At 39.5% G+C, this 25,552-nt stretch overlaps 2 protein-coding genes across 2 annotated transcripts in view; one reads left to right on the top strand and one right to left on the bottom strand.

Moving 5' to 3' along the window:
- The window catches only part of LOC124115231, a 30,734-nt gene extending 24,521 nt beyond the window's left edge, over window positions 1-6,213 (bottom strand). Inside the window, exon 1 of the mRNA XM_046476145.2 lies at window positions 6,131-6,213. The gene's annotated coding sequence lies outside the window, so the exon portion shown is untranslated. The remainder of the gene's footprint in view (window positions 1-6,130) is intronic.
- Window positions 777-24,983, top strand: LOC124115234 (extensin-2-like). The gene is made up of 5 exons (XM_048395417.1): window positions 777-835; window positions 1,388-1,523; window positions 22,535-23,490; window positions 23,681-24,215; window positions 24,972-24,983. Exons 1-5 carry the CDS (start codon window positions 777-779, stop codon window positions 24,981-24,983), a joined length of 1,698 nt encoding a protein of 565 aa, XP_048251374.1.
- The last annotated feature ends 569 nt before the right edge of the window (window positions 24,984-25,552 follow it).

Genomic DNA, 25,552 nt, shown 5'->3' with positions numbered 1-25,552 from the left:
ATGTATGTATGTATGTATGTATGTATGTATGTATGTATGTATGTATGTATGTATGTAATGTATGTATGTATGTATGTATGTATGTATGCAGTAGTATGATGCAGTAGTATGATGCAGTAGTATGATGCACCGGAGTGAAGCGTTTGTTCCTTCGTCAAACAAGTGACTTGACACTCGAAAGGAACGAATATTGAATGCTAGACAAGGTGTTGACTACTGAAACTGTTTTCGTGAAGTTATTTTTTTTACTTTTAACATGGTGTATTCTCATGGAAAGGATTTGGGACACATGATCGCAGAATGACCGCCCCCTGTAGATTTAATCTATGCGTATTTATTTGATTATTTAAGTTATACATTATAAGGCAGAAAAGAAAGAGGAGAAATACAGAAAGGTATATAATTGACATTACTCATTATGTATGTAGGGGCGGTCGGGTAGCCTAGTGGTTAAAGCGTTCGCTCGTCACGCCGAAGACCCGGGTTCGATTCCCACATGGGTACAATGTGTGAAGCCCATTTCTGGTGTCCCCCGCCGTGATATTGCTGGATTATTGCTAAAAGCGGCGTAAAACCATACTCACTCACTCACTCATTATGTATGTATGTATGTATGTATGTATGTATGTATGTATGTATGTATGTATGTATGTATGTATGTATGTATGTATGTATGTATGTATGACGTGGTGGGCGGCGCAACGCGGTGGGGGGAGTTAAGGGGGAGCGCACTGTTTAACTTAGGACTTTCGAAGTCAGTTGCCGTGTATCCTGGCATGCTGGTGCGCTCCTCACTGAAACCGCCCACGGCCGTGCTCCGCGCCTGCATCACGAGGTATGTATTTTTTATTCTGTTTCAACTGAATAGTTTTATGATTGATATGTTTTATAGTGTCTCGTAGGTCATATTTGGCCGGATGTTATATTTTACTGTTTTGTATATATCTTATTACGAAGTGTATATAACATGTGACACTTTAATAAACAATATTCTCTCTCTCTCTCAGTAAACCTTTTTAGACTGAACGCGAGAGCGACATGCGGTAATGCTTTGAAGTTTTAATCTGTTTACGTAATGGATCAGTATGTTTTAACATAGGATTAGTATGTTCACCATGACCATATCTCAGTAATTGATTATGATTTAGTAATCATACTAATCATTGTTGCATGTTCAATCAGTGTCAATCTTAATTCATTAAGTGAGCGTTATTACCGCGGTTTTGATTAGTTGATGGAGCGATATTCAGATAACAGATATAAATAAAGAAGAAGTCGAATGTGAAGTTACTTGCAAAATGGCAAACCCTCAAGTTGAAATCAAAATCATACCATTCCATCCTGGAGGTAGGATTCTTTGTTTTCAAGGGTTTATGTTCCGTTGCAGTAAGAAGAGAGACACGTGGCAGTCTTGGCAGAGTCTCGAAAAGATATGTCCTGCAGCTGTACGTGTTTCGACTAAAGATGACCAGAACACCAATATTAACCGGGAACACAACCATGACCCCAAACCAGTCATGAAGGTATTTTTTTTCCCTATTCCTTATTCCTATTAATAATAGTTTAATAATAGTTAAATACCTATATTCTGAGTATTAAAGTGTTATTTTGTTTTCTTTCCTGAGACAATTTATTAAGACAATCTATGTCTTATTTCAGGTAAAGAGACACATGGTGCCGTATCCAGAATTGTGAATGCAGACCATTGCAGTGAATTGCTTCACTTGGAGTAATGATATATTGTTGTGACATGGTTGATGGTTGTTGAATAAAATGAGAGTGACAAAACTTTTTATTATCTTATTTCATTATTAAAAGAAGAAAATATCATTTATGTGTCATATCGTGGTGATGTGAAATATGATATGGATTACTGTGTTGTTTTAAAACCCTTATTGAGTTTTCATTAGGATTACACATGGGAGCTTAAACGCTTTGTGCACTAAATCCGAACGTAATTGGTTCGTTAGCAAATGTAACGCGAGAGCGACATACAAGTCGACCACAATGTCGCTCTGGCGTGCATAATGATGAGCTCTTTTACAAGTCCATATTTCAATACATGTATTTGATATTCATAATAATTCCACAAAAGCACCACAAGGGCCACAAAAAACAGCATTACATATACCATTTTGGAACAGGAGCTACATTTAATTACCTTAAAGTTGAAACATGTATCGAAATAGTAAATTAGCAGGTTTAAAAATATACACTTCCGACATTTTTTGCATTATTTTTTGTTGGGAGAAAGAAGTAGTGTCAGTCGTAACTGGCGTGTGACGGTTGCAAACAGGTGTCGAGTCGGTGTCTCAGATGGCTCACGTTGCTTAGCTCTAAAGATCACGACGGCGACACAGACTGTGAAGTAGTTTGTCTCGCAACCCTGAACCATATATATATATATATATATATATATATATATATATATATATATATATATGTGTGTATGTGGGTTGTTTGGTCAAGTTTAAATGATTCTGTGGCGGGGCTATGTGTTGGACGTGTAGGCGGGTATGTTCGCCTTTTTGCGAGCACCCAGTGTCATCATTGTTTGCTGGTGAATTATGACACATGCCCCTGGTGTTGTCGGAATCGTTCAGTCGGCTTTACTTTTGGCAAGCATTTTTTTATGATAATGGAAAGGCTTTTGTCGCTTTTGTAAACTGAAAAACATGAGAGATAATGTCAGAGGGGCGCAGTCGTTCTTATATCTATTTAATTATGCTAGTAAAAAACAGACGCTTTAAAAATATTTATCCGTATTTAAATAATGACGACTCCCTGAATAGAAGGGGGGGGGGGGGGGGGGGGGGGGGGGGGGGTTGAAATTGGTCTTTCAGGCATATTCTCATAATTTTCACGTCGATTATCTGTACTTTTTCCTCCCAATATCGATTGTCACAATATTATCGATCTCACTTTTGGATGCGACCGTTCGGGCATTGCGTTCATCTACGTTGCTTAGCTACATATATGGGGAACAAATCAATAGACACTTCCCCCTAAAAAATAACAACGTCAAATGTACGACGTCATCAAGTTGCGAGCTTATGTTCGAATCTCCAGAGATGTTTTATCGTGAAATAAATCACGCTTCGTTCTTCTTTGTTTGGTTGCGATTTATCGCGTAGCTACATGTATCTAACGTCATCAAATACGTGTCAATTTCTCATTGCTTCTTGACATACCACAGAATTGTTATATCTGGCCAAATATGTGTAAATTGCGTAAAACGTTTTCACCTAAAATATATATCCACTTTGAAACATCTGTCCAGATTCATCGTACATTTGAACTCATTATTGCGTTAAGTTGTCTAATTTTATTTCTTTTGATTATCATGATTATGATTATTTTATTTGCTTAATTTTTATTTTTTTATTTTAGGTTTGTTACCATCTTGATCTGCATTGTATATTATATGTTGTATATATATATACTCTTGTAACACCGTTGGTTGTTTTTCAGAGAACTGAAACTGAAACTTGATCATGACGTATCCGCGTCCAACCAATCATGCAGCTATAACATACACAAATATCGTTGACGTCCACGTACAATAGAGTTATGACATATGATTATCCTTTGGTGTGCACTATGTCTGGAAGATAAATCTAGTGTATGCTTACTTTTTAAGCATAGCGACTATACATTTTATTATCACTTTGTCAAGTCTCTGTAACAATTGCAAAATAATATAAATTTAATAATACAACTGAACTTAAATTTGCTGAGTGGGGCATTAAACAACAAACAAAGAAACTTCATATCTTTAAGAATTTAGAATTATGTTAACAATGCCAATGTTAAAAAATCATGAATCTCCATAATCTCAATACTTCTCATGTTTAACATGAAAACATAATAAATTGTGTTTGTAATAATCTGAAGGAATAATAATGACAATAATATCATAATTATTTTAAAATATGTTACTTCTCCGTAACTGAAGTAGTCCTGCACACTATACATTCAGTGAAGAAGCCCATGAACATATTAACTATGTAACATACATTAATGGAAATTAGATGAATAGTTGAAGTTAGTAAATGATGTTACTTGGTCGAACGTCTATCAGCCAATACTACATTATGGAATTGTGTTGTTTGCAAGGCTACTCTCATAAATTACAGGGCGGTCGGGTAGCTTAGTGGTTAAAGCGTTCGCTCGTCACGCCGAAGACCCGGGTTCGATTCCCGACATGGGTACAATATGTGAAACCCATTTCTGGTGTCTCCCGCCGTGATATTGATGGAATATTGCTAAAAACGGCGCAAAACCATACTCACTCACTCATAAATTACATCACGCATTTTAGGCCAGGGTTCTGTTCTATACTCGAATAAATGTGGTGACTATTTATTGCGTTAACTTCATGATTTACAGTATTCATGAAGAACATTTCACGTTGGACCAATAGAGAGAATTATGAGCATAGACTTGCTAATTATTTTATTATATTCATGCCAGCTCAAACGAAACTTTAATTTATTTTTATGCTATCCACAAATTAAGTAGTATCCGGCTTTTTGTTTCGTTATTGTTGTTTTTTGTTTAATAGCTGGAATATTGCTGAGTGGGAAGTTAAACAACAAACCAGCCACAACACAGTTAATTTTGGCCTTAGGGGTGGGGACGAACATCGATCCATGTGTTGGGGAGATTCAAACGGGTTGGAGTTTCTCACTTTCAAAGAAAAGGAAACCCAAACATGTAGGTGTCCAGGTACAAGTCCAAAGGATCCCCGGGATGTCACTCCCAAATGTGGGACAATCTTGACGATCCTGATAGGTGTGTTGTTATAATCTACAAGGTCACCCTTTTCAATTTAGGCCTTAGATACGCATGGATGGATCAGGGTTTGGGAAATGTCGAGATGTTTATGTATGAGATTGCTGCGAGTGTTCTGAATGAGATTGTTGTGAGCGTTCTGTATGAAATTGTTGTGAGTGTTCTGAATGAGATTGATGTGAGTGTTTTGTATGAGACTGCTGCGAGTGTCCTGTATGAGATTGCTGTGAGCGTCCTGTATGCTTACCTGTTTGTATGCTTACCTTTTTGAATGCTTTGAGCGGGATTTTAATGCGGATGTGTGTGTGTTGGTGTATCGGTGTGGTTGTTGGTGTGGGTGTGGGTGTGGGTGTGGGTGTGGGTGTGGGTGTAGTAATATACAAAGTTGCAACTAATTTTTCCTTTCTTTTTTTATATATTTTAAATGTACCTCGTAGGCAAACTGGCCGGGTGCTGTTTTTTGTTTTTTAATGAAATGTTTATATGTCCATATATTTAGTACTGCAGCATGTGACACTTTAATAAAACAATTTTCTTCTTCTTCTTCTCTTCTTCTGTTTATGTCATTGTTACTCCAAAGAGCCAAAGATTGTTTTCAGCAAATGTGGATAGAAAAAACTAAGAAATAGCAAATGTACATATACCTATTCTCTCTTCAAACAACAATTTATACCATAAGAATATCTAATATCTGTTACAATAAAAACAATTCGAGTTTCGCTAGCGCAGTTCAGAGCAGGATATTATGATTTAAAGATCTATAAAGGTATATTTAAAAAGTCTAACAATATTTGTACATCTTGTAATCTTAATGTTGTAGAAAATGAGTATCATTTTATGCTTGTGTGTAAACTCTGTCGTCAATTAAGAAACAAGTATATTCCAAAGAAGTTTATAACTTTCCGAAATATTAATTTGTTTTGCATACTCATGTCAACTTCAAATATTACTTTATTACAAAATATTGCATTGTACATACATTGTTAGTTAGAAGAAACATCCATGCCTTGTAAATACGTTGAACTATGGGCCTATGACCTTTCAGTTTGCAATGAAGAAAACAATTTGAATCTACAAGGTGCATGCAGCTGTATGCTTGTACTAGTCCGGACTGCTGCCAAGTTTTAGTGTTAGCCCACTGAGATACCATGCCGAAGTTTAACATGAATGTCCTTCTCAGAAACATAATACTAACTCCGAGCCGACCAGTCCTTGTTTTAGCCACTTAATGCCAAGCGCCAGACAGGGTAACAACAGGTATTTCAGGAGATACCACTGCATCCATGATAAGTGTCTCACATAATGCTACAAAATCGGTTTAAGAAATACTAATTACCTCCTGTTGTCCTGAGAAAGCAGCAGTCCTGGTATCCAACTACAACTCAACTCCCTGAAGTTGGTGGGTTCAACCTATTTCCGCCCATACTCGTTTTGTGACGACTATACACAGAAGTACAGAAGCGACATGGTCCGTTGACTATATACAACCAATAGAACATCCGACTGGACGTCAACACAATTGAATGACTGGATGTGGCCGACACACACACACACACACACACACACACACACACACACACACACACACACACACACACACACACACACACACACACACACACACTATATATATATATACAACCAATAGAACATCCGACTGGATGTCAACACAATTGAATGACTGGATGTGGCCGACACACAGACACACACACACGCGCACGCACGCACACACACACACACACACACACACACACACACACACACACACACACACACACACACACACACACACACACACACACACACACACACACACACACACACACACACACACACACACACACACACACACACACACACACACACTCACCACCACTCAACATACACATTACATATTTAATATCAATCACAAGCATCAGGATTATTTACATCAGTCCACAACTCTGACAAACAGGCAGTTGCACCCAAATAAATAGTTGGTTTTTTTGTGTGTGTGAGAAGAGTGAGTGAACTGACCACGTGCCATCGACTAGACATCAAACGTGGATACTACGGACCAGTCTTATAATTTCCAATAATCGACACACTTCTAAACATTGCTTTCAAAACATGATTTCCAATCTATGGCTCCCCTAGCGGCAACATTTGACGTGTCATAGCTTTCTTCTAACACCAAATTCCTACTAGAAAATATATAATAATCAACTTTTATCGGTAAACTAATCTGACTATTCTTAAAGTAAATTCAATGCAGTGAATGCACTAACTGACCGCCGCATTCAATATATTTTATGTTTCACAAATGCGGGTAAACCCACGGTCACTCCAGCTGTGAGACAGTGGCCTATCATGCAAGTCTGCCCAGCCAGGCTGACACAAAGGGTCACTCACCCTGAGAACCAGTGAATAGGGCCGGTGTCACGAAATATATTCGACCCCAGAATAAAATCTCCCCCCGGCGAATTTATACCGGTACAGTTCCGCCCCTCTCAAAATAAACTCTCCCCCACCCTACGAAATAAAATCTCCCCCCAGAATATTTCCTCCCCCGGTCGTTTTATAAATACTTGCCATGCTGTTCAACAGTTGCCTAAAAGTGGTTTAAACATATTTTTATTTCAAAAGAAATCTGGATCGGTAAAAAAGCAAAACATGCTTATGTAAATACCTCTCCAGGTAATAACTTTACAACAGCTGGTTATATATAAGATTATATGTAAGATGGTGCTAAACATAAACATACTAAATGCACAAATGAAATATATGAAGCCTATACAAGTGGTGTCTGTGAAATAAGATATAGCAGTTTTCCGTTACTACATGCATAACATTAAGCTACTCGAATCGTTTGCTTTTGACAATGAAATTGTGAACTGATTTAAGAATAGTCATGTTTGTAGAACTGCTAACTAAACTACTGCCATGTAATATCGTTTTTAAATCATACCCATGTGTGTAGAAATACATATTAGTGTTTCTGATATTATCGGTTTTTTTAAAGGTATAGAAAAAGTGAATTGCGTCTTCAAAGTGATACCCACAAGTGCAGTCTGATATGTCTGATGCATGTCGTCTAAACTTATCAGCATTTAGGTCACTGCAGCCGAGCCTAAGGCGACAGTGGACAATTTGACATGATTGGGAAAACAGCCCAATCCTCGCTCTATAAAGGACTATGTCAATCATTTTGCAAGTTGAAATGACCCCTGATACTTTATGAATACTGTATGACAGTTTATGGAGTCAAAATCAATGATGATTATTCATAAACTTAATGCTTCGTACTATAGGCCTGTGGCCTCTTCAGTGCTGAATAAAGATTGAAAATACATCAAAGATGAAGGTAACCTCATACATCAGAGTTATTGAGAATTAGTTCATGTTTTGTTCTTAGACTAACATTTCAACCATCGATTGTGTTCACATGTAGACACAAACTGGTATATAAAAAAAATGTATACAGACAACAAAAAGACTTAGATCACCCGTATGTAACCAAGGTAAAGCATGCATATCGGGGAACATTGTAATGTTGGTACAGTTGATCGTGTCTTCGTGCTTTAGCATTACACATTGGCTTTTCATATTCCTCTAGGTTTTAATGTTTATTTGTTTATGTATTGTTTTATTTATTTTGTTCTCTCCTTTATTTTTTCTGGGTTATATATTTATCTAAATATACATTTAGTAACTTGTGTGTGTGGTTGGTTTTTTTTTATTTGTTGATTTTTATTTTTATTAATTTTGCGGGGTATATTTCTTCTCCGGTGTTTATCCTTTCGTTTTTCATAATAAAATTGTTTAAGTTGTATATAACGTATGAATCCCTTCTCAGATTACTTTATCTCATTTCTATATGACGTACTATTTTACTTCTCTGTGTTGTTCTTGTTTTCTCTTCAGCATGAGGTTATACTGTATCATTTTTACTATTTTGATATTTTGCAATATGTTGTGGTCATCAGTTATGGAAATCAGTTTCGGTGTGTCTTTTTAACAAGGTGTTCTTCATTAAGATTCACTGCCAGCCCGATTATGACAATTACATGTACACTTTGCTTTGACGATGCCGGTTGATGTTGTTCAATATTAATACAGGCTGTTAGTGTTAAAACCGAATGTTTGCGAGGATTAATAAGATTTCTGTATTCAGTTACAACAGTAACCGTACATGTATTTGTTACATTAAGTCATTTCATTCAAATTTGTTTGGTATGATTATGTCTTATATTTATTTTAGGATGGAAGGTACAGTTACCAAATAAAATATGCTGAAATATCAATTCATCATGACCATATTTCATAATCTATATTTTAAAGGAACCCTCCTTACATTAAAGATAACTATTTAAAGAATATAGTACTTAAAGACATTGCAACAAACCGAATAATCAGGGGGGAGACTTTATACTGAGGGGGGCGCGAAATATATCCGCCCGGGGGAGATTTTATTTCAGAACAGATTCTCCGGGGGAGAATCTGTACTGGTATAAAATCTCCGGGGGGAGAATTTGTACGGGGGAGAGTTTATACCGGGACACCGTCACACTCCGACTGTGAAATAAGGGTCAGTTAGGCAATATATATAATAATAATAATAATAATAATAATAATAATAATAATATAGTTTATTAATGTGTCATGTGTACATAATACACCTGGCCATTACTGGCCTAAAAGACACCTAAAATTATACAATCAATAAAATACATAAATAAAATATTATAACTAACAATATCTTCATATGTATACAGCAAACCCCACCCACCCACCACCCCTCCCCCCGCCCCACTCCACAGACACACGGACATATACTCTCATGCAACATATGAACATAGAATTATACCTAAGGATATTGTTCACGAAAAAAAAGATATTTTCATATTATGGTAGTTTGGATATTACCTACACATTGCGAGTTTTCCTGGCATGCGCGCATTATTATTTATTACGTCACAGGGTAGGTGATGTGTAAGTCGGACTGTAATATCAACCAAAAAAATATAGTTCCAACTGAAATCTGTTTCTCATGCAGTGGCGAAGCAACATATACGCAAAACAACAATTGTTTTTACTTGCATTTCGCGGCAATCCACCGGAGGGACCGCTAGAGTAACTGACCTTTGTCAAAGGTAAGCTACTCTAACCCTCACAAATGGTTTATGAAAGATGAATTGGTGCCTTGATATATTCAACAAGAGCGGATCTTGAATTTTCTCCGTGATAATTATGTGTATCATCGTTTTTGGGTCATTCAATAAAAATATGTTTTGAGGCGATATCAAAGGTGCCGCCCAATAGACACAGCCTCGTCCGTTACGCGCGAACTACCAACCCGCCGTGTCAGTAAGGGTTATGTACACAAATTACTTTGATGCGGTGTCAGTGTGGAAGGAGTTTGAATAACGTCCGCCACCGGCCACAGAAATCCTCAAAGTATAGTAACAATCAATAAGGCCAATGCCTTTCAAATTACTTAGTGACGCACAACTTGCCTGTGCACAAGCGGTCCCCAAACTTGTTTGACAGCTTTTAGTGTGTTCCAGACTGACGAATGGGACTCATGTGTGTGAACACGAGAGTGTTTGGGAATGGTTAATATCCTGCATTAGGAATAAACATTGTATTTAGCGAGCCTTGGCGAGCTTAATACGTAGTGTTTATTCTAATACAGGATATTTACCATCCCCAAACACACAAGCGTGATGACCTTTTTATCATATAATGTCATGTTTTAATTCTGTGCTTGAAAATCGCTTTCCCTCTCTCACAAACATTACCTACACATTGCGAGTTTTCCTGGCATGCGCGCATTATTATTTATTACGTCACAGGGTAGGTGATGTGTAAGTCGGACTGTAATATCAACCAAAAAAAAAAAGTTCCAACTGAAATCTGTTTCTCATGCAGTGGCGAAGCAACATATACGCAAAACAACAATTGTTTTTACTTGCATTTCGCGGCAATCCACCGGAGGGACCGCTAGAGTAACTGACCTTTGTCAAAGGTAAGCTACTCTAACCCTAGTGTATGAGACGTTACGGCCACGTTCAGACGTTGTTGACAGTCGGCCTGTCCTGTCATAACGTTAAGAAGTGCAATCAGATGTACACACAGCGACAAAATGAAACAAGGTAACAATTCAAACATATTTCGCCCAAATCCAACTATTTTAATTTGTGTAAACGGTTTCAAGCCGCAGAGGTCTACAAGCACAGATATGGCTACTGATCCCGCTTGGCTAGGCCTCGTGTGCCCTCGCAAAATTGTTTCGAAATTTATATCTCCAAAGTTAGACACTGATTTTCAGTATATTAGACTGTTCGTTTGATAATGGTAGCAATTATCCCTGTAGTTTATTCAGATTCCTGATGGTTAATTCTGACTCGATTACCGAATGACAAGGGCGACGCCATGTTTGTTTATAAACACTGAAAGTAGTCCCTACTTGACCTTTGATATTTGCATCTCTATCCGCATATGACCCCAACGGATATCTTTTTTTATCCGTTGGCTTTATCCTGCCGAGAAACCTACCCATTTTATGATAAACGTATCTATTGCGAGGTTTAGTATTCGATAACTTTCTCTTTTAGTGTTGATATGATTTCTATTTTCGTACATGATATGATTTCATTTTTATCTTTGGCTGCTCTGTTTATATATGTTCGAGTAGCTGTCCATCCCGCAGAAATTGAAATAGTTTGCCCTCGCTATTACATCTCTTGGTTACAGGAGATCTACAAAACAGACAGCGGATCTATCTGCAATCCTTGTTTTAACCAAGCCCGGGCTTGACATTTCAGTAACAAGAAAGCAGTAACATAACAGCCAAGATGGCCGCAAAAGTCACACGCATGTAAGCGGGCTCGCATTCGTGTGTGGATATATTTACAAATACTTGTAAATTCACTTAATGCCAAGCGCCAGACAGGGTAACAACAGGTATTTCAGGAGATACCACTGCATCCATGATAAGTGTCTCACATAATGCTACAAAATCGGTTTAAGAAATACTAATTACCTCCTGTTGTCCTGAGAAAGCAGCAGTCCTGGTATCCAACTACAACTCAACTCCCTGAAGTTGGTGGGTTCAACCTATTTCCGCCCATACTCGTTTTGTGACGACTATACACAGAAGTACAGAAGCGACATGGTCCGTTGACTATATACAACCAATAGAACATCCGACTGGACGTCAACACAATTGAATGACTGGATGACTGGATAAGCACAAACGCCTTTTGCTGTACATAGTGTGCAAACATTTAGATAACTGGTACTGAATGTTGTCATTTTTAAGAAGCCACAGAAACTTTTCAAAATTTGAAAATTCAGTGAAATTTGTTTCTTGTATTTGTGTTATGTTAAATATAGATAGTCTGGTATCTTTATAGAAGTTGCATTCTACAACAAAATGAAATTCATCCTCTATGGCTTGCTTGTCACAGAGAGTACATAGTCTTTCTGAAAGAGGACAACCTACCTGAATACATTCTTAAATAACGACACAACCATCCACGGTCACAGCCGATCAACCGCTGACACCTTGGATGTTGTGATCTTTAGTTAAGTAACGTAATAGAGGGCCTGAGTTGTATATATGTTACAGGAAACAAGTATAATCAGTGATTAAGTCTAATGACTGAAAATTTCAGTGATTATGTCTAATAACTGATTCACTCGGTGGTTATGTCCAATTACTGAAATCTTCAGTAATTAGACATAATCACTGAAATGAACCAAGGGACTTTATACTTGTTTACTGAAAGCATATCCCTGTTCTAAGCCAATCTCCTGTAAACAAACAGATTCATGTGTTGTAACAACATTTGAGAAGGCTTCGCTAGTTGTCCATAGAAATCAAAACACAACATGCTTCTCTTAACAAGCAGAAGCATGTACTGTAATAACTTGTGAGAAGGCTTCATAATCAACGTGCAGAACAGAAAAAGAGCCAGAGAAGCACAAGAAGAACAAGCCCAGCACATGGTGAAACGCAGCAAACGTGTTTTTAGGCCTGTAAGTGTTGGAGACAATGTAACTGTTCCTATCCCCCATGTCGACAGAGGAAAAGGTGATCCGCGTAACATAATTGGTGTAGTTATTGAGTGTAGTGACAATGACATGTTCACAATTACAGTCAAGGGTGGTGTGCTAAATGGGAAATATTCCTGTAACCAGTTTGATGTATGTGTCACGAAACTGTATAATGCTGACGATTTCAATACCGATCGAACACTCTCTTTGCGTCAAGCGGTTCAACTTGACTCAGTCTGTGGTGGTCATGGCTTTGTAAGGTGTAATTGTGTTGGAACTAAACGGTGTCAGACCAATCGCTGCAAATGTTTTAAGGCCAAGATGCAATGTAATTCTAGATGTCAGTCAAGTCTTTCATGTCTTTCCTGAGTGTCCATCTGACTGCTATTTGTCATACCATTCATGTCACTGATTATACGTGTTTCCTGTAACATATACACGGCGGTCGGTGGTTGCAAACCTAACACCTAATTAAAACAGGACTAATTAGTCTCATTTAAACCCCAAATAAAATAATAAAACCAACACTACCTAATCTAACAACCACCCAACACACACAGCTCCCTAAGTTCGTCCTCCACCCACTCTTGGCATTCATTCCAAATCTCAAAATTTCAAAATTACTATATAAGCAACCCCCAAAGCCCAAAGCATAACGTCTGGCTGAATATCTCACATTCTAACGAAATCTCGAAATAGTTATTTTATTATATGAGGTGTCGAACTGACCAATGGGAATTATGTTTGAAGTCGATTTAGGAAAACTTGAATGAATCTTTTGACACAGAAAACAACAACAGCCATCTGATGATAATTCCCATATTCTCACTAGTACGTTGTATCAAATTACAGTGTCGGCCTATTTTACAGGTGAGTCAACAATGCCTGATCTCATTCAATTACTATCTGCAGCATGCGTGAATAAACAGTTATATAGGTGTTGTTGTGGGCAAATACCTATCCTGTGTATATATTTTTGTGGATACATGTATCACATATTTTTGTTAATTGTGGATATATAGAGAATCTCACCCGAGTGTCTTTTGATATCAAATATATCAACACGAGTTGATAAAAGTGGAAATATTCCGAGGCTTGTAAAGGATTTTTGCCACTTTTATCAACGAGTGTTGATATATTTGATATCAATAGACACGAGGATGAGATTTTATTTATCATCCAACATCATTCTTCCAACTTTTTTAATTTGTAGACAATAATTAGCAGTGTCTTCAGTGTAAAAAGTACTGCTAACAGCTTCAGTAGCAGAGCCATTAGTGATGTCATTTGATTGTGACGTCATGGTAACCAGTGACATCACAATGGTCTGCAAAGCATTGTGATGTAATTTCATTGCAGCGATATCTACAGTGTAGATATCGCTTGATCTCACCCAAGCGATATCTCCTGTGGGAGCCAGTTTTGGATGATAAATTAAGCACAACGACACAAATGGTTTATGAAAGATGAATTGGTGCCTTGATATATTCAACAAGAGCGGATCTTGAATTTTCTCCGTGATAATTATGTGTATCATCGTTTTTGGGTCATTCAATAAAAATATGTTTTGAGGCGATATCAAAGGTGCCGCCCAATAGACACAGCCTCGTCCGTTACGCGCGAACTACCAACCCGCCGTGTCAGTAAGGGTTATGTACACAAATTACTTTGATGCGGTGTCAGTGTGGAAGGAGTTTGAATAACGTCCGCCACCGGCCACAGAAATCCTCAAAGTATAGTAACAATCAATAAGGCCAATGCCTTTCAAATTACTTAGTGACGCACAACTTGCCTGTGCACAAGCGGTCCCCAAACTTGTTTGACAGCTTTTAGTGTGTTCCAGACTGACGAATGGGACTCATGTGTGTGAACACGAGAGTGTTTGGGAATGGTTAATATCCTGCATTAGGAATAAACATTGTATTTAGCGAGCCTTGGCGAGCTTAATACGTAGTGTTTATTCTAATACAGGATATTTACCATCCCCAAACACACAAGCGTGATGACCTTTTTATCATATAATGTCATGTTTTAATTCTGTGCTTGAAAATCGCTTTCCCTCTCTCACAAACATTACCTACACATTGCGAGTTTTCCTGGCATGCGCGCATTATTATTTATTACGTCACAGGGTAGGTGATGTGTAAGTCGGACTGTAATATCAACCAAAAAAAAAAAGTTCCAACTGAAATCTGTTTCTCATGCAGTGGCGAAGCAACATATACGCAAAACAACAATTGTTTTTACTTGCATTTCGCGGCAATCCACCGGAGGGACCGCTAGAGTAACTGACCTTTGTCAAAGGTAAGCTACTCTAACCCTAGTGTATGAGACGTTACGGCCACGTTCAGACGTTGTTGACAGTCGGCCTGTCCTGTCATAACGTTAAGAAGTGCAATCAGATGTACACACAGCGACAAAATGAAACAAGGTAACAATTCAAACATATTTCGCCCAAATCCAACTATTTTAATTTGTGTAAACGGTTTCAAGCCGCAGAGGTCTACAAGCACAGATATGGCTACTGATCCCGCTTGGCTAGGCCTCGTGTGCCCTCGCAAAATTGTTTCGAAATTTATATCTCCAAAGTTAGACACTGATTTTCAGTATATTAGACTGTTCGTTTGATAATGGTAGCAATTATCCCTGTAGTTTATTCAGATTCCTGATGGTTAATTCTGACTCGATTACCGAATGACAAGGGCGACGCCATGTTTGTTTATAAACACTGAAAGTAGTCCCTACTTGACCTTTGATATTTGCATCTCTATCCGCATATGACCCCAACGGATATCTTTTTTTATCCGTTGGCTTTATCCTGCCGAGAAACCTACCCATTTTATGATAAACGTATCTATTGCGAGGTTTAGTATTCGATAACTTTCTCTTTTAGTGTTGATATGATTTCTATTTTCGTACATGATATGATTTCATTTTTATCTTTGGCTGCTCTGTTTATATATGTTCGAGTAGCTGTCCATCCCGCAGAAATTGAAATAGTTTGCCCTCGCTATTACATCTCTTGGTTACAGGAGATCTACAAAACAGACAGCGGATCTATCTGCAATCCTTGTTTTAACCAAGCCCGGGCTTGACATTTCAGTAACAAGAAAGCAGTAACATAACAGCCAAGATGGCCGCAGAAGTCACACGCATGTAAGCGAGCTCGCATTCGTGTGTGGATATATTTACAAATACTTGTAAATTCAGCATGGAATGACATTTCCAAGCATACAATTGAAGAAAAATTGAATAAGCATACAAGCTAGCACTATACATCGGCATCAGTCCGGACTAGTACAAGCAGCCACAAACACACGTACATACACGTCGCTATATAAGTGCAATAATCTTGGACGCGACGTTAAACCCCATTTCACCTCACCTCAAGTCACCATCCAAACAGAATCCCTTGTCTTGAGCTAGCTGCTGTGGTGATATCAGTGTATCTGTGTTTGTAAGGGCATTTGATTTCAATGCAGCCTTTCCCACAACAATCACAAATAACAGTTCCATCACTCGAAGCGCCAATACATGGCTTACTGGTACAGATTAGGACGCCAGCACGCCTACATTTGAAGTTGACATGCTGTCTTGACTGATGCTTTGAGTAGCAGTTACGGGCTTCGGTCCTCATTGTCTATGCCCCATGCAACCGCCTTAATCTTTGTGAGGTCTCGAGAGCTGTAACCCATAATCCTTTTGATGGTGTTCGTGGGGTCAGTGTGGTCCTTCATAACAAGGATGGGGCAGCTCAGATAATATAGGATCAATTCCTACAAGAATGGAGATGCACTATGGCATTGAGCAGTAAAGGTTACTGTTATCAGTATCTGACAGAAAAAAAACAAAATTTGAAAGATACCTACTAATCACAAAAAAATATGTATATTCCAATTTTAAAACTCAGAACATGTAACCATAATTTACCTATAGAAACCGGCCGTTGGAATAATGTAAAGCAAGGATCGTGTATGTAAACTGTGCAACTCTTCTTCAGTTGCAGACGAATTTCATTATCTGTGGTCGGGTAGCCTAGTGGTTAAAGCGTTCGCTCGTCACGCCGAAGACCCGGGTTCGATTCCCGACATGGGTACAATGTGTGAAGCCCATTTCTGGTGTCCCCCGCCGTGATATTGCTGGAATATTGCTAAAAGCGGCGTAAAACCATACTCACTCACTCACTCATTATCTGTTAAGATGCCAGGCTCTGTCAAAACAGATTTGAATACTTACCAACTGCTTACCAAAATAATTTGTCTAATTTGTATACATTCAAGAGGTTATTGTCCAATCAAAACACTAGATGTCTTATGAACCTATCGAGATTTATTGATGACATATTTAAAGCAGTACGAAAACACAAAACACAAAAGATATAACATATCCATGCATGACATACTGTCATCTTGTCACATATTAATACTTTGTTTACATGCTTGCTCTTTTGTACTCTTTTGTACCACCGCCGGTGGTTTGGAGAAATAAACTGTTAAAACCAGGCTGGCACACTGGTCACACTTGACTGGTCCGTCAGATGATTTGGTCGTCTGACAAATGGGATGTCTGACAATTGGGAGTGAACCACAGCAAGTATCTGCGAAACTAATTGTTCCTTTTATGGGACCAATTAGTGTTATGGGTCCCTTGGGCACGCCAGAAACCTATGAATGTGGGTTCGAATCCTGGTTCGCCCCGATTATGTTTCTAGGTTTGTCAGCACCATACCCGTGCTCGTGGGTTTCACCGAAGTGGTAAACGTCTGAGACCTGCATCACTTCGGGCTTTCCTCCGATATTAAGCTGACACGCTGCGATATAACTGGAATACTGTTAAAAGCGGCGTTTAACCCAACTTACTCCCTCAAATACCGCGCTATCGTGCGACCGCGGGCTCCCTATACCGTTACCGTGCCTCACGCTCCAGTGACTCTCGCTTCATGACTCAACAAGACGATGGTGTCGCTTTAAAGGGGCACTGATCTAACGGAATTCCCCGGACTGGTTGTTGCCTTTGTTATTGTTTTTTCCCCGTGAGTACCCGGATGATACGCAACGCAACTGAGCGTGACCAGAGACTGGGCTGCCGTCTGCAAAGACAGCTAAATAAACTTGGAGCCTGGAGGCAATATTTGTTTTACGCATTTTTGCATAAACACTGATTGGTTAACCGTGATCTATAAAGATTTCGACAAAGGGCGCATGTTAATTAATTTCTTCAACCTAAACAAACAGACAAAAAGAACGGCGGAGCTCATCGGATGTCGTCATTTGGAAATACCCCTGATGGTTATAGTTTAATACTAAAAAAAGTATCCATGCAGTGAAAGCATTTTCGGATTTCGGCTTGCGTCGATAATACGATTACTACTCCCTTGTTGTCATCCACGTTTTCTCGTATAACCCTACACTTGTATATTGGTCGTCATTCACTTGATGCTTAGTTAATGAATTTATTACATGTACAATTAGTGGTAGCGCCACTTAGATTACCTGACAAAGGTTCCCATTTGGCATTTATTGTGTCTGGGGTAATTATTCAATCTAAATCCAGGTTTGAAGTGAGTTGAAATGTGTGTTATGTAATATGCACGTGGCAGCCCAGCAAGAGATGAATGATCAGTTGATTTACTTTTTTTTGTAAATGAACGGATCGTTCCTAGTCATCAAAGGATTAACAGAAAATACGTTGATTGATTAATCACTGTTATCTTGCACAGTGGATATGTCAAGAGTGAGTGTTTACATGTCTAGGTTTACTAAAACAAAGGGAATACACTCATATCATGGCGTGAAGTGCCGATGTAAAAACAACAAACTTTGTTCAAAGGGTTAACTGATAATACGTTGATTAATGGATCATTGTTATCTATCACTCAATGGATTTTTTAGGAACCGTGGACGTTATGAAAATAGTTGTCACGTGGGCTTTCTCAGCCGACCATTGAGACTTGACACCTATGTAAAACACCTGAAACAATCCAAGTGATCAGTGTTGTTGCTTTGTGTGGATATTCACGGATACATTCCTCGAACAAGGAAGCTACCTAAAATTTATACACATAAATTTGGTAGGTTGTAATTATGAAATTTGCATTTTGTTTTCCTTCATTTGAACGGATTCGTTCTTGTTTCTCTACGTCTTGGTTGGGAAATTCTTCAATGCGCGATAGACGTTGTTTTCACAGGTCTTTTCCTTTGTAAGCGTGTATATATTACCGTCAATTTGTAAAATGTGATTCTCTCAGGCAATTTATAAAATGTGTAAATATTTCAGTCATTTTGACTAAAAAATCTGCCCAGATTGATTAAGACGATCAAAAGGGCCTACAGACATCACAACAGATTATTATGTAGGATTAGAAGCCAAACAACATAGAAATGTACTTTTCAACGTAACATTTTCAGTCTCTTGGTGATGACATTACACATCAAAATGTTTGGAATTCGTTATCATAATAATACAGATGGAAATGTTTTTCAGTCACTTTGTAAAATAACTGAATATTTAGACGTTTAATAAATTGGTTACACATTTGACAGTAAAAATATATACACACTATAAAAAAGCAATGCCCAGGTGAAACATTTACTTTGTGTTGCAAGTCAAAATAGTGTAAACGAAAATCGCAAAATTACCAAGCAAGTGGCTTATCAAAACTTCGTCACCATTACCGATGCTACCCACAAAGATACCTACATTTCCTTATTATCTCGAAAACTGTATTTCATTTTGTTGATCAATGTGACCATACGCCCTTATTACTACCCATAAAAGTGACTAATGCGCTTACGAATGGCGCAGCAGAGGTCGCGAACTAGTCTAGATTTCTGCTATACATCCGGGTACTCACTGGGAAAAAACAATAACAAAGGCAACAACCAGTCCCGGGTAATTGCGTTAGATCAGTGCCCCTTTAAGAATATGCCAAGTAGGTTAAAAATGCATGTGTTTAATAGATACGCTGTAAATGGTTGTAAAATTGGAATGGTAGGGTGAGAAAGAAGTTCAGTAATATGGATTTAGGACATCTGTTAAACGCAACAGGTTCGACAGATATATTTTGTTTTGTGCACAGGTGGAACAATGGTGTACGAATGAATATGTTATCCTTTGGAGTGATATGAAAGGAAGAGGGGCGAAATGGGCTTAATAAATTGAGAATGTACCGATGTTATAAGCAGGTATATGAGGCAGAAAACTATGTTTCAAATAAGATGGCCAGAAACTATAGATCGGCACTAGCCAAGTTTAGGTGTGGCGTGGCTCCTATTCGAGTGGAAACTGTCTGTCTGTCCAACACTCCTTTTCGATCATAGGGAAACTTACTAGTCTTTACGATCCTACACCCCTTCTCGGTCAAAGGGAAACTTACTAGTCTTTACGATCTTACACCCCTTCTCAGTCTTAGGGAAACTTACTAGTCTTTACGATCTTACACCCCTTCTCGGTCTTAGGGAAACTTACTAGTCTTTACGATCCTACACCCCTTCTCGGTCTTAGGGAAACTTACTAGTCTTTACGATCTTACACCCCTTCTCGGTCTTAGGAAAACTTACTAGTCTTTACGATCCTACACCCCTTCTCGGTCTTAGGGAAACTTACACGTGAGTGAGTAAGTTAAAATTGTACATCGCATCGGCAATATTGCAGCCATATCGCGATACGAACAAGGTAGTTACTATAATTAAAAATCTCTCGACGATGGACAGTAAAAAAGTAAGGAAAATATCACAGTTTAAATATAAAACAAACCTGCGCAATAATAAAACAAAGACATTTTCAGTAGATTAGTTTCTATAAATTAAAACCAGGCTATAGACCACTGGCAACCAAACCTGGACCACCTAACTGGGGATCATGGGGACTTACATTGCTTTTGCTTCCTGCATGATTCCCGGCAGGATTTATGCCATCACTTTGGTCACCAATAGCTGTATGTAGTGCTAACCAATAGTAAAAAATGGAAGTACAATCAATACATTAAGACACGAGTTGATGTTATACACTTCAATATAGATGGACTCACGTGCCCCTGTCAGGGGACAATAGTTTGACACTATGTTAACCCCCTGAGTGACACAGCCTTCAATAGTCTCAGTTGTTAATAATATCACACTATTTTAAAACAATTCAAAATTCAAAAATTATCAAATAATTGAGCCGCCCAAGCGCGTTCGAGCCCCCACAATTGGATCTGAATAAGTGTGCCCGGTAAAGCGGTAAAGCGCACTACTCCCAAGAACGCTTTGAAACTTTAAAATGACTTCAAATAGATAGGACGAGAACGAATAATATATTACATGTGGATTATACAATCATTGTCTCTTTAATCAGCCGATACGTTTGTATTGTTTGCATTGTACAAAGAAATATGTTGACTGTCCCTTGCAGATTTAGCCTCAGAATGTGCTCATTCGAATAAAGAACGAAATCCATTCAATATATTTGCTTATCATGAATATACATGATATAGTTAAAAGTTATACATATACATGTACACTGTAAATGTATTCACTTAAAAGTCGTATAAAACATTCGACCTTCGCGGGCGAGTTGAATGATCAAGGTCAATTGGAACGAAATGTAGAACGGGTAAATTAAATTATCCATGAAAAATAGAGCTGACTTGAAGGGAGATATGACGTTAGCCACCTGAGTTAGATACTTCCATCACTGTATCTCAGAACGCAGAACTGATAAATTCAAACATGTAATTAGTACACAGAGAACTATTGCTTATAATTTCCCGCAAATTCCTGTTTGAACAAAAAGCCTACATGTATACTGTAATCGGTGTCCACTGTTAAAAGGGTAAAAGTGCAGTCAGCCATAGTAAATGGAGAGACAAAAAGGTGAATAATTACAGTCGGTTGCAGAATATTATTACTATTCAAGAGTATCTGCGATTCATGTCCATTTAATCAGAAACACATTTTTTAACATCGATCATATAGGTCAGAAGCATACTTGAATTCTTTGTGAACGGGTACATTCTTGGGTTAAAAATGTTCCAACTCAGTGAGTGAGTGAGTATGGTTTCACGCCGCTTTTAGCAATATTCCAGCAATATCACGCGGGGGCCACCAGAAATGGGCTTCACATATTGTACCCATGTCGGAAATCGAACCCGGGTCTTCGGCATGACGAGCGAACGCTTTAACCACAAGGCTACCCGACCGCCCCTTGAACTCAGATGTCACTGAAAGTAGTGAAGTGAATTGAGATCTATTCATCGGAAATTTTCACATTAATTCTTTTCTACCGCTTTCCTTTTCAGAATGTTTAAGGCCTATTGCACTTCAGCTTGAAAGGCATGTATGGTTGCTTTCTGTGTGATCCTCCTTTACGCGTCATGGTATTCAACCCCAAAGCCCATCAACATCCAATCAAACAGATTCATTGTTATCCTTTTTCTTTTCACAGGGCGGTCATCCTTCGCAGCTCCTGTGTCGTGGCGTATTAGCATTGACATGTTTCACCGACAAATCACATTTTCCTTCATTCAAGGACACTGAAAGTGCTGAACACACTGAAAAGTAACTTATTTTCATTCATGACTCGGGTTGTGAAGGTGAGTCAAGCGTTATAACCCCCGTCTTCGTGTTTCTTCAGTCTCGACGTAAAACGACAGATGAGAAGACGAATGCACTGGGTGTTTCCCTTTTCCCGAATACGACCTGCGGGTTGAGTACAACAGCTCCTCAAAAATGAATCTCCCTGCCTCAATCCCGCATTTCCCAACCATAACCCCGTACCTGCCTACCTCAACCCAGCATCACCCTACTTCAAACACGCACCTCTCTACCTCAACCCATCACGTCCCTACCTCAACCCAGCAACACCCTACTTCAAACCCTCACCTCTCTACCTCAACCCACCACGTCCCTACCTCAACCCATCACGTCCCTACCTCAACCCAGCAACACCCTACTTCAAACCCGCACCTCTCTACCTCAACCCATCACGTCCCTACCTCAACCCGGCACCTCCATACTTCAAACACGCACCTCTCTACCTCAACCCATCACGTCCCTACCTCAACCCAGCAACACCCTACTTCAAACCCTCACCTCTCTACCTCAACCCACCACGTCCCTACCTCAACCCATCACGTCCCTACCTCAACCCAGCAACACCCTACTTCAAACCCGCACCTCTCTACCTCAACCCATCACGTCCCTACCTCAACCCGGCACCTCCATACTTCAAACACGCACCTCTCTACCTCAACCCATCACGTCCCTACCTCAACCCAGCAACACCCTACTTCAAACCCGCACCTCTCTACCTCAACCCATCACGTCCCTACCTCAACACAGCAACACCCTACCTCAACCCAGCAACACCCTACTTCAAACCCGCACCTCTCTACCTCAACCCATCACGTCCCTACCTCAACCCGGCACCTCCATACTTCAAACACGCACCTCTCTACCTCAACCCATCACGTCCCTACCTCAACCCAGCAACACCCTACTTCAAACCCGCACCTCTCTACCTCAACCCATCACGTCCCTACCTCAACACAGCAACACCCTACTTCAAACCCGCACCTCTCTACCTCAACCCATCACGTCCCTACCTCAACCCGGCACCTACCTACCTCAAACCCACTCCTCCCTACCTCAACCCACACCTCCCTACCTTAAACCCGCACCTCCTTACCTCAATCCAGAACCTACCTACCTCAAACCCACTCCTCTCTACCTTAAACCCACTCCTCCCTACCTCAACCCATCACCTCCCTACTTCGAACCCACACCTCCCTACCTTAAACCCACACCCCCTTACCTTAAACCCACACACCCCTACCTCACACCCGCATCTCCCTACCTTAACCCAGCAACGCCTTCCTTAAACCCACTCCTCCCTACCTCAACCCATCACCTCCCTACATCGAACCAACACCTCCCTACATTAAACCCACTCCTCCCTACCTCAACCCATCACCTCCCTACCTCAACCCATCACCTCCCTACATCGAACCAACACCTCCCTACATTAAACCCACTCCTCCCTACCTCAACCCATCACCTCCCTACCTCAACCCATCACCTCCCTACCTCAACCCGCACCTCCCTACCTGCACCTCCCTACCTGCACCTCCCTACCTCAACCCGCACCTCCCTACCTGCACCTCCCTACCTCAACCCGCACCTCCCTACTTGCACCTCCCTACCTGCACTTCCCTACCTGCACCTCCCTACCTCAACCCGCACCTCCCTACCTGCGACTCCCTACCTCAACCCGCACCTCCCTACCTCAACCCGCACCTCCCTACCTGCACCTCCCTACCTCAACCCGCACCTCCCTACCTCAACCCGCACCTCCCTACCTCAACCCGCACCTCCCTACCTGCACCTCCCTACCTGAATTACGTCAGCCACTGGCCACATACATCCTCAAAGTATAGTAACAATCAAAAAGGCCAATGCCGTACTAATAACCCAGTGACTCACGTAACAACGGTTGTCAATCCGTCTGCTACAGCCACTATACCATCATCCCTGACACAACTGGCGTACAAACGGCTTTTTCAAAATATTTGAACTAGATGTTGCATTTCTTATATCAGCTAAAGGTCCTGTTTGTGAAGATATGCACTAGACATAAGATTTATAGACTAATAAAATCAATTTTATGTTTGTTTGTTGTTTAACGCCGCACTCAGCAATATTCCAGCCATATGGTTGTCTGTAAAATAATCGAGTCTGGACCAGACAGTCCAGTGGTTGACATCATGAGCATCGATCCACGCAATTGGGATCGATGATATATATCAACCAAGTCAGCGAGCCTGACCACCCGATCCCGTTAGTCCCCTTTAAATCAATTTAAAGACTGCATAGACCATCAAACCGAATACCATACTCTTTGCATCATCTGTTGTGTTTTAGATGATGGTAATGACCTGAAATGTTATAACGTTAGATTAGGAAGGAGAAACATTAAAGTTTTGGTTTTTTTTATTCCTGGGACCATGAGCAATAAGATGTAGCAACATAAACATGCATGGAATGGTATAGGGAATAAGGTTAAAACAAATTGAAATAGATTATAATAAAACAGTATTGTACTAAACAACTTGCAAAAGCGGTGCCCTAAATTGTTTGACCTTGTTATGTGTGTTGTAGTCTGACGACTAGCAAGTAATTGTCATGCTATGGTTCCATATACAAATTCAGATATACCACCGGTATGAAGCTGAGAATTGAAATGAAAAGTATAACCTGCATTCACACTCTGAAGTAATATAATTCTTGTGTGTATGCCTTCTCCTCTGAAAAATGTCTCACTAACATATTTGAATTGTAATAAATATAGTATTTAATAAAACTTGGTAATTTGGTGACTCTCCGACAGATATGATTTTCAGTTGTTTGACACCATTGATTGCTACGGATTACGTACATGTAGTCACTTTCTCTAATGCATCTGCTAGTTAGAAATTTCAAATGTCATGTAATAGCACTGTTCCTAAATTAAGGCAGTTTCTTTTATCGGGCACAAATAGGTGATTCGTCTAGTCACGCAGTCATTTTTACTTGATCGAATTATTTCTACGAAAGGAGTACTATAATGTTGTGGTATTATGAATGAATTTATATATGAATAGTGAAAAACAGTCACCATATGGGATGTGCATGTATATATTGTCTTCCACATCACGCTTGTGTCGAGGCCCGGTTGTCATAAAACCAATCGTTCCTATAAA

This window comes from Haliotis rufescens, unplaced genomic scaffold, assembly GCF_023055435.1.
Source record: "Haliotis rufescens isolate VD_foot unplaced genomic scaffold, xgHalRufe1.0.p SCAF_14, whole genome shotgun sequence".
NCBI classification, from domain to species: domain Eukaryota; kingdom Metazoa; phylum Mollusca; class Gastropoda; order Lepetellida; family Haliotidae; genus Haliotis; species Haliotis rufescens.
Note: the sequence above shows the minus strand (reverse complement) of the source record. Positions and strands in the feature narration are given on the sequence as shown.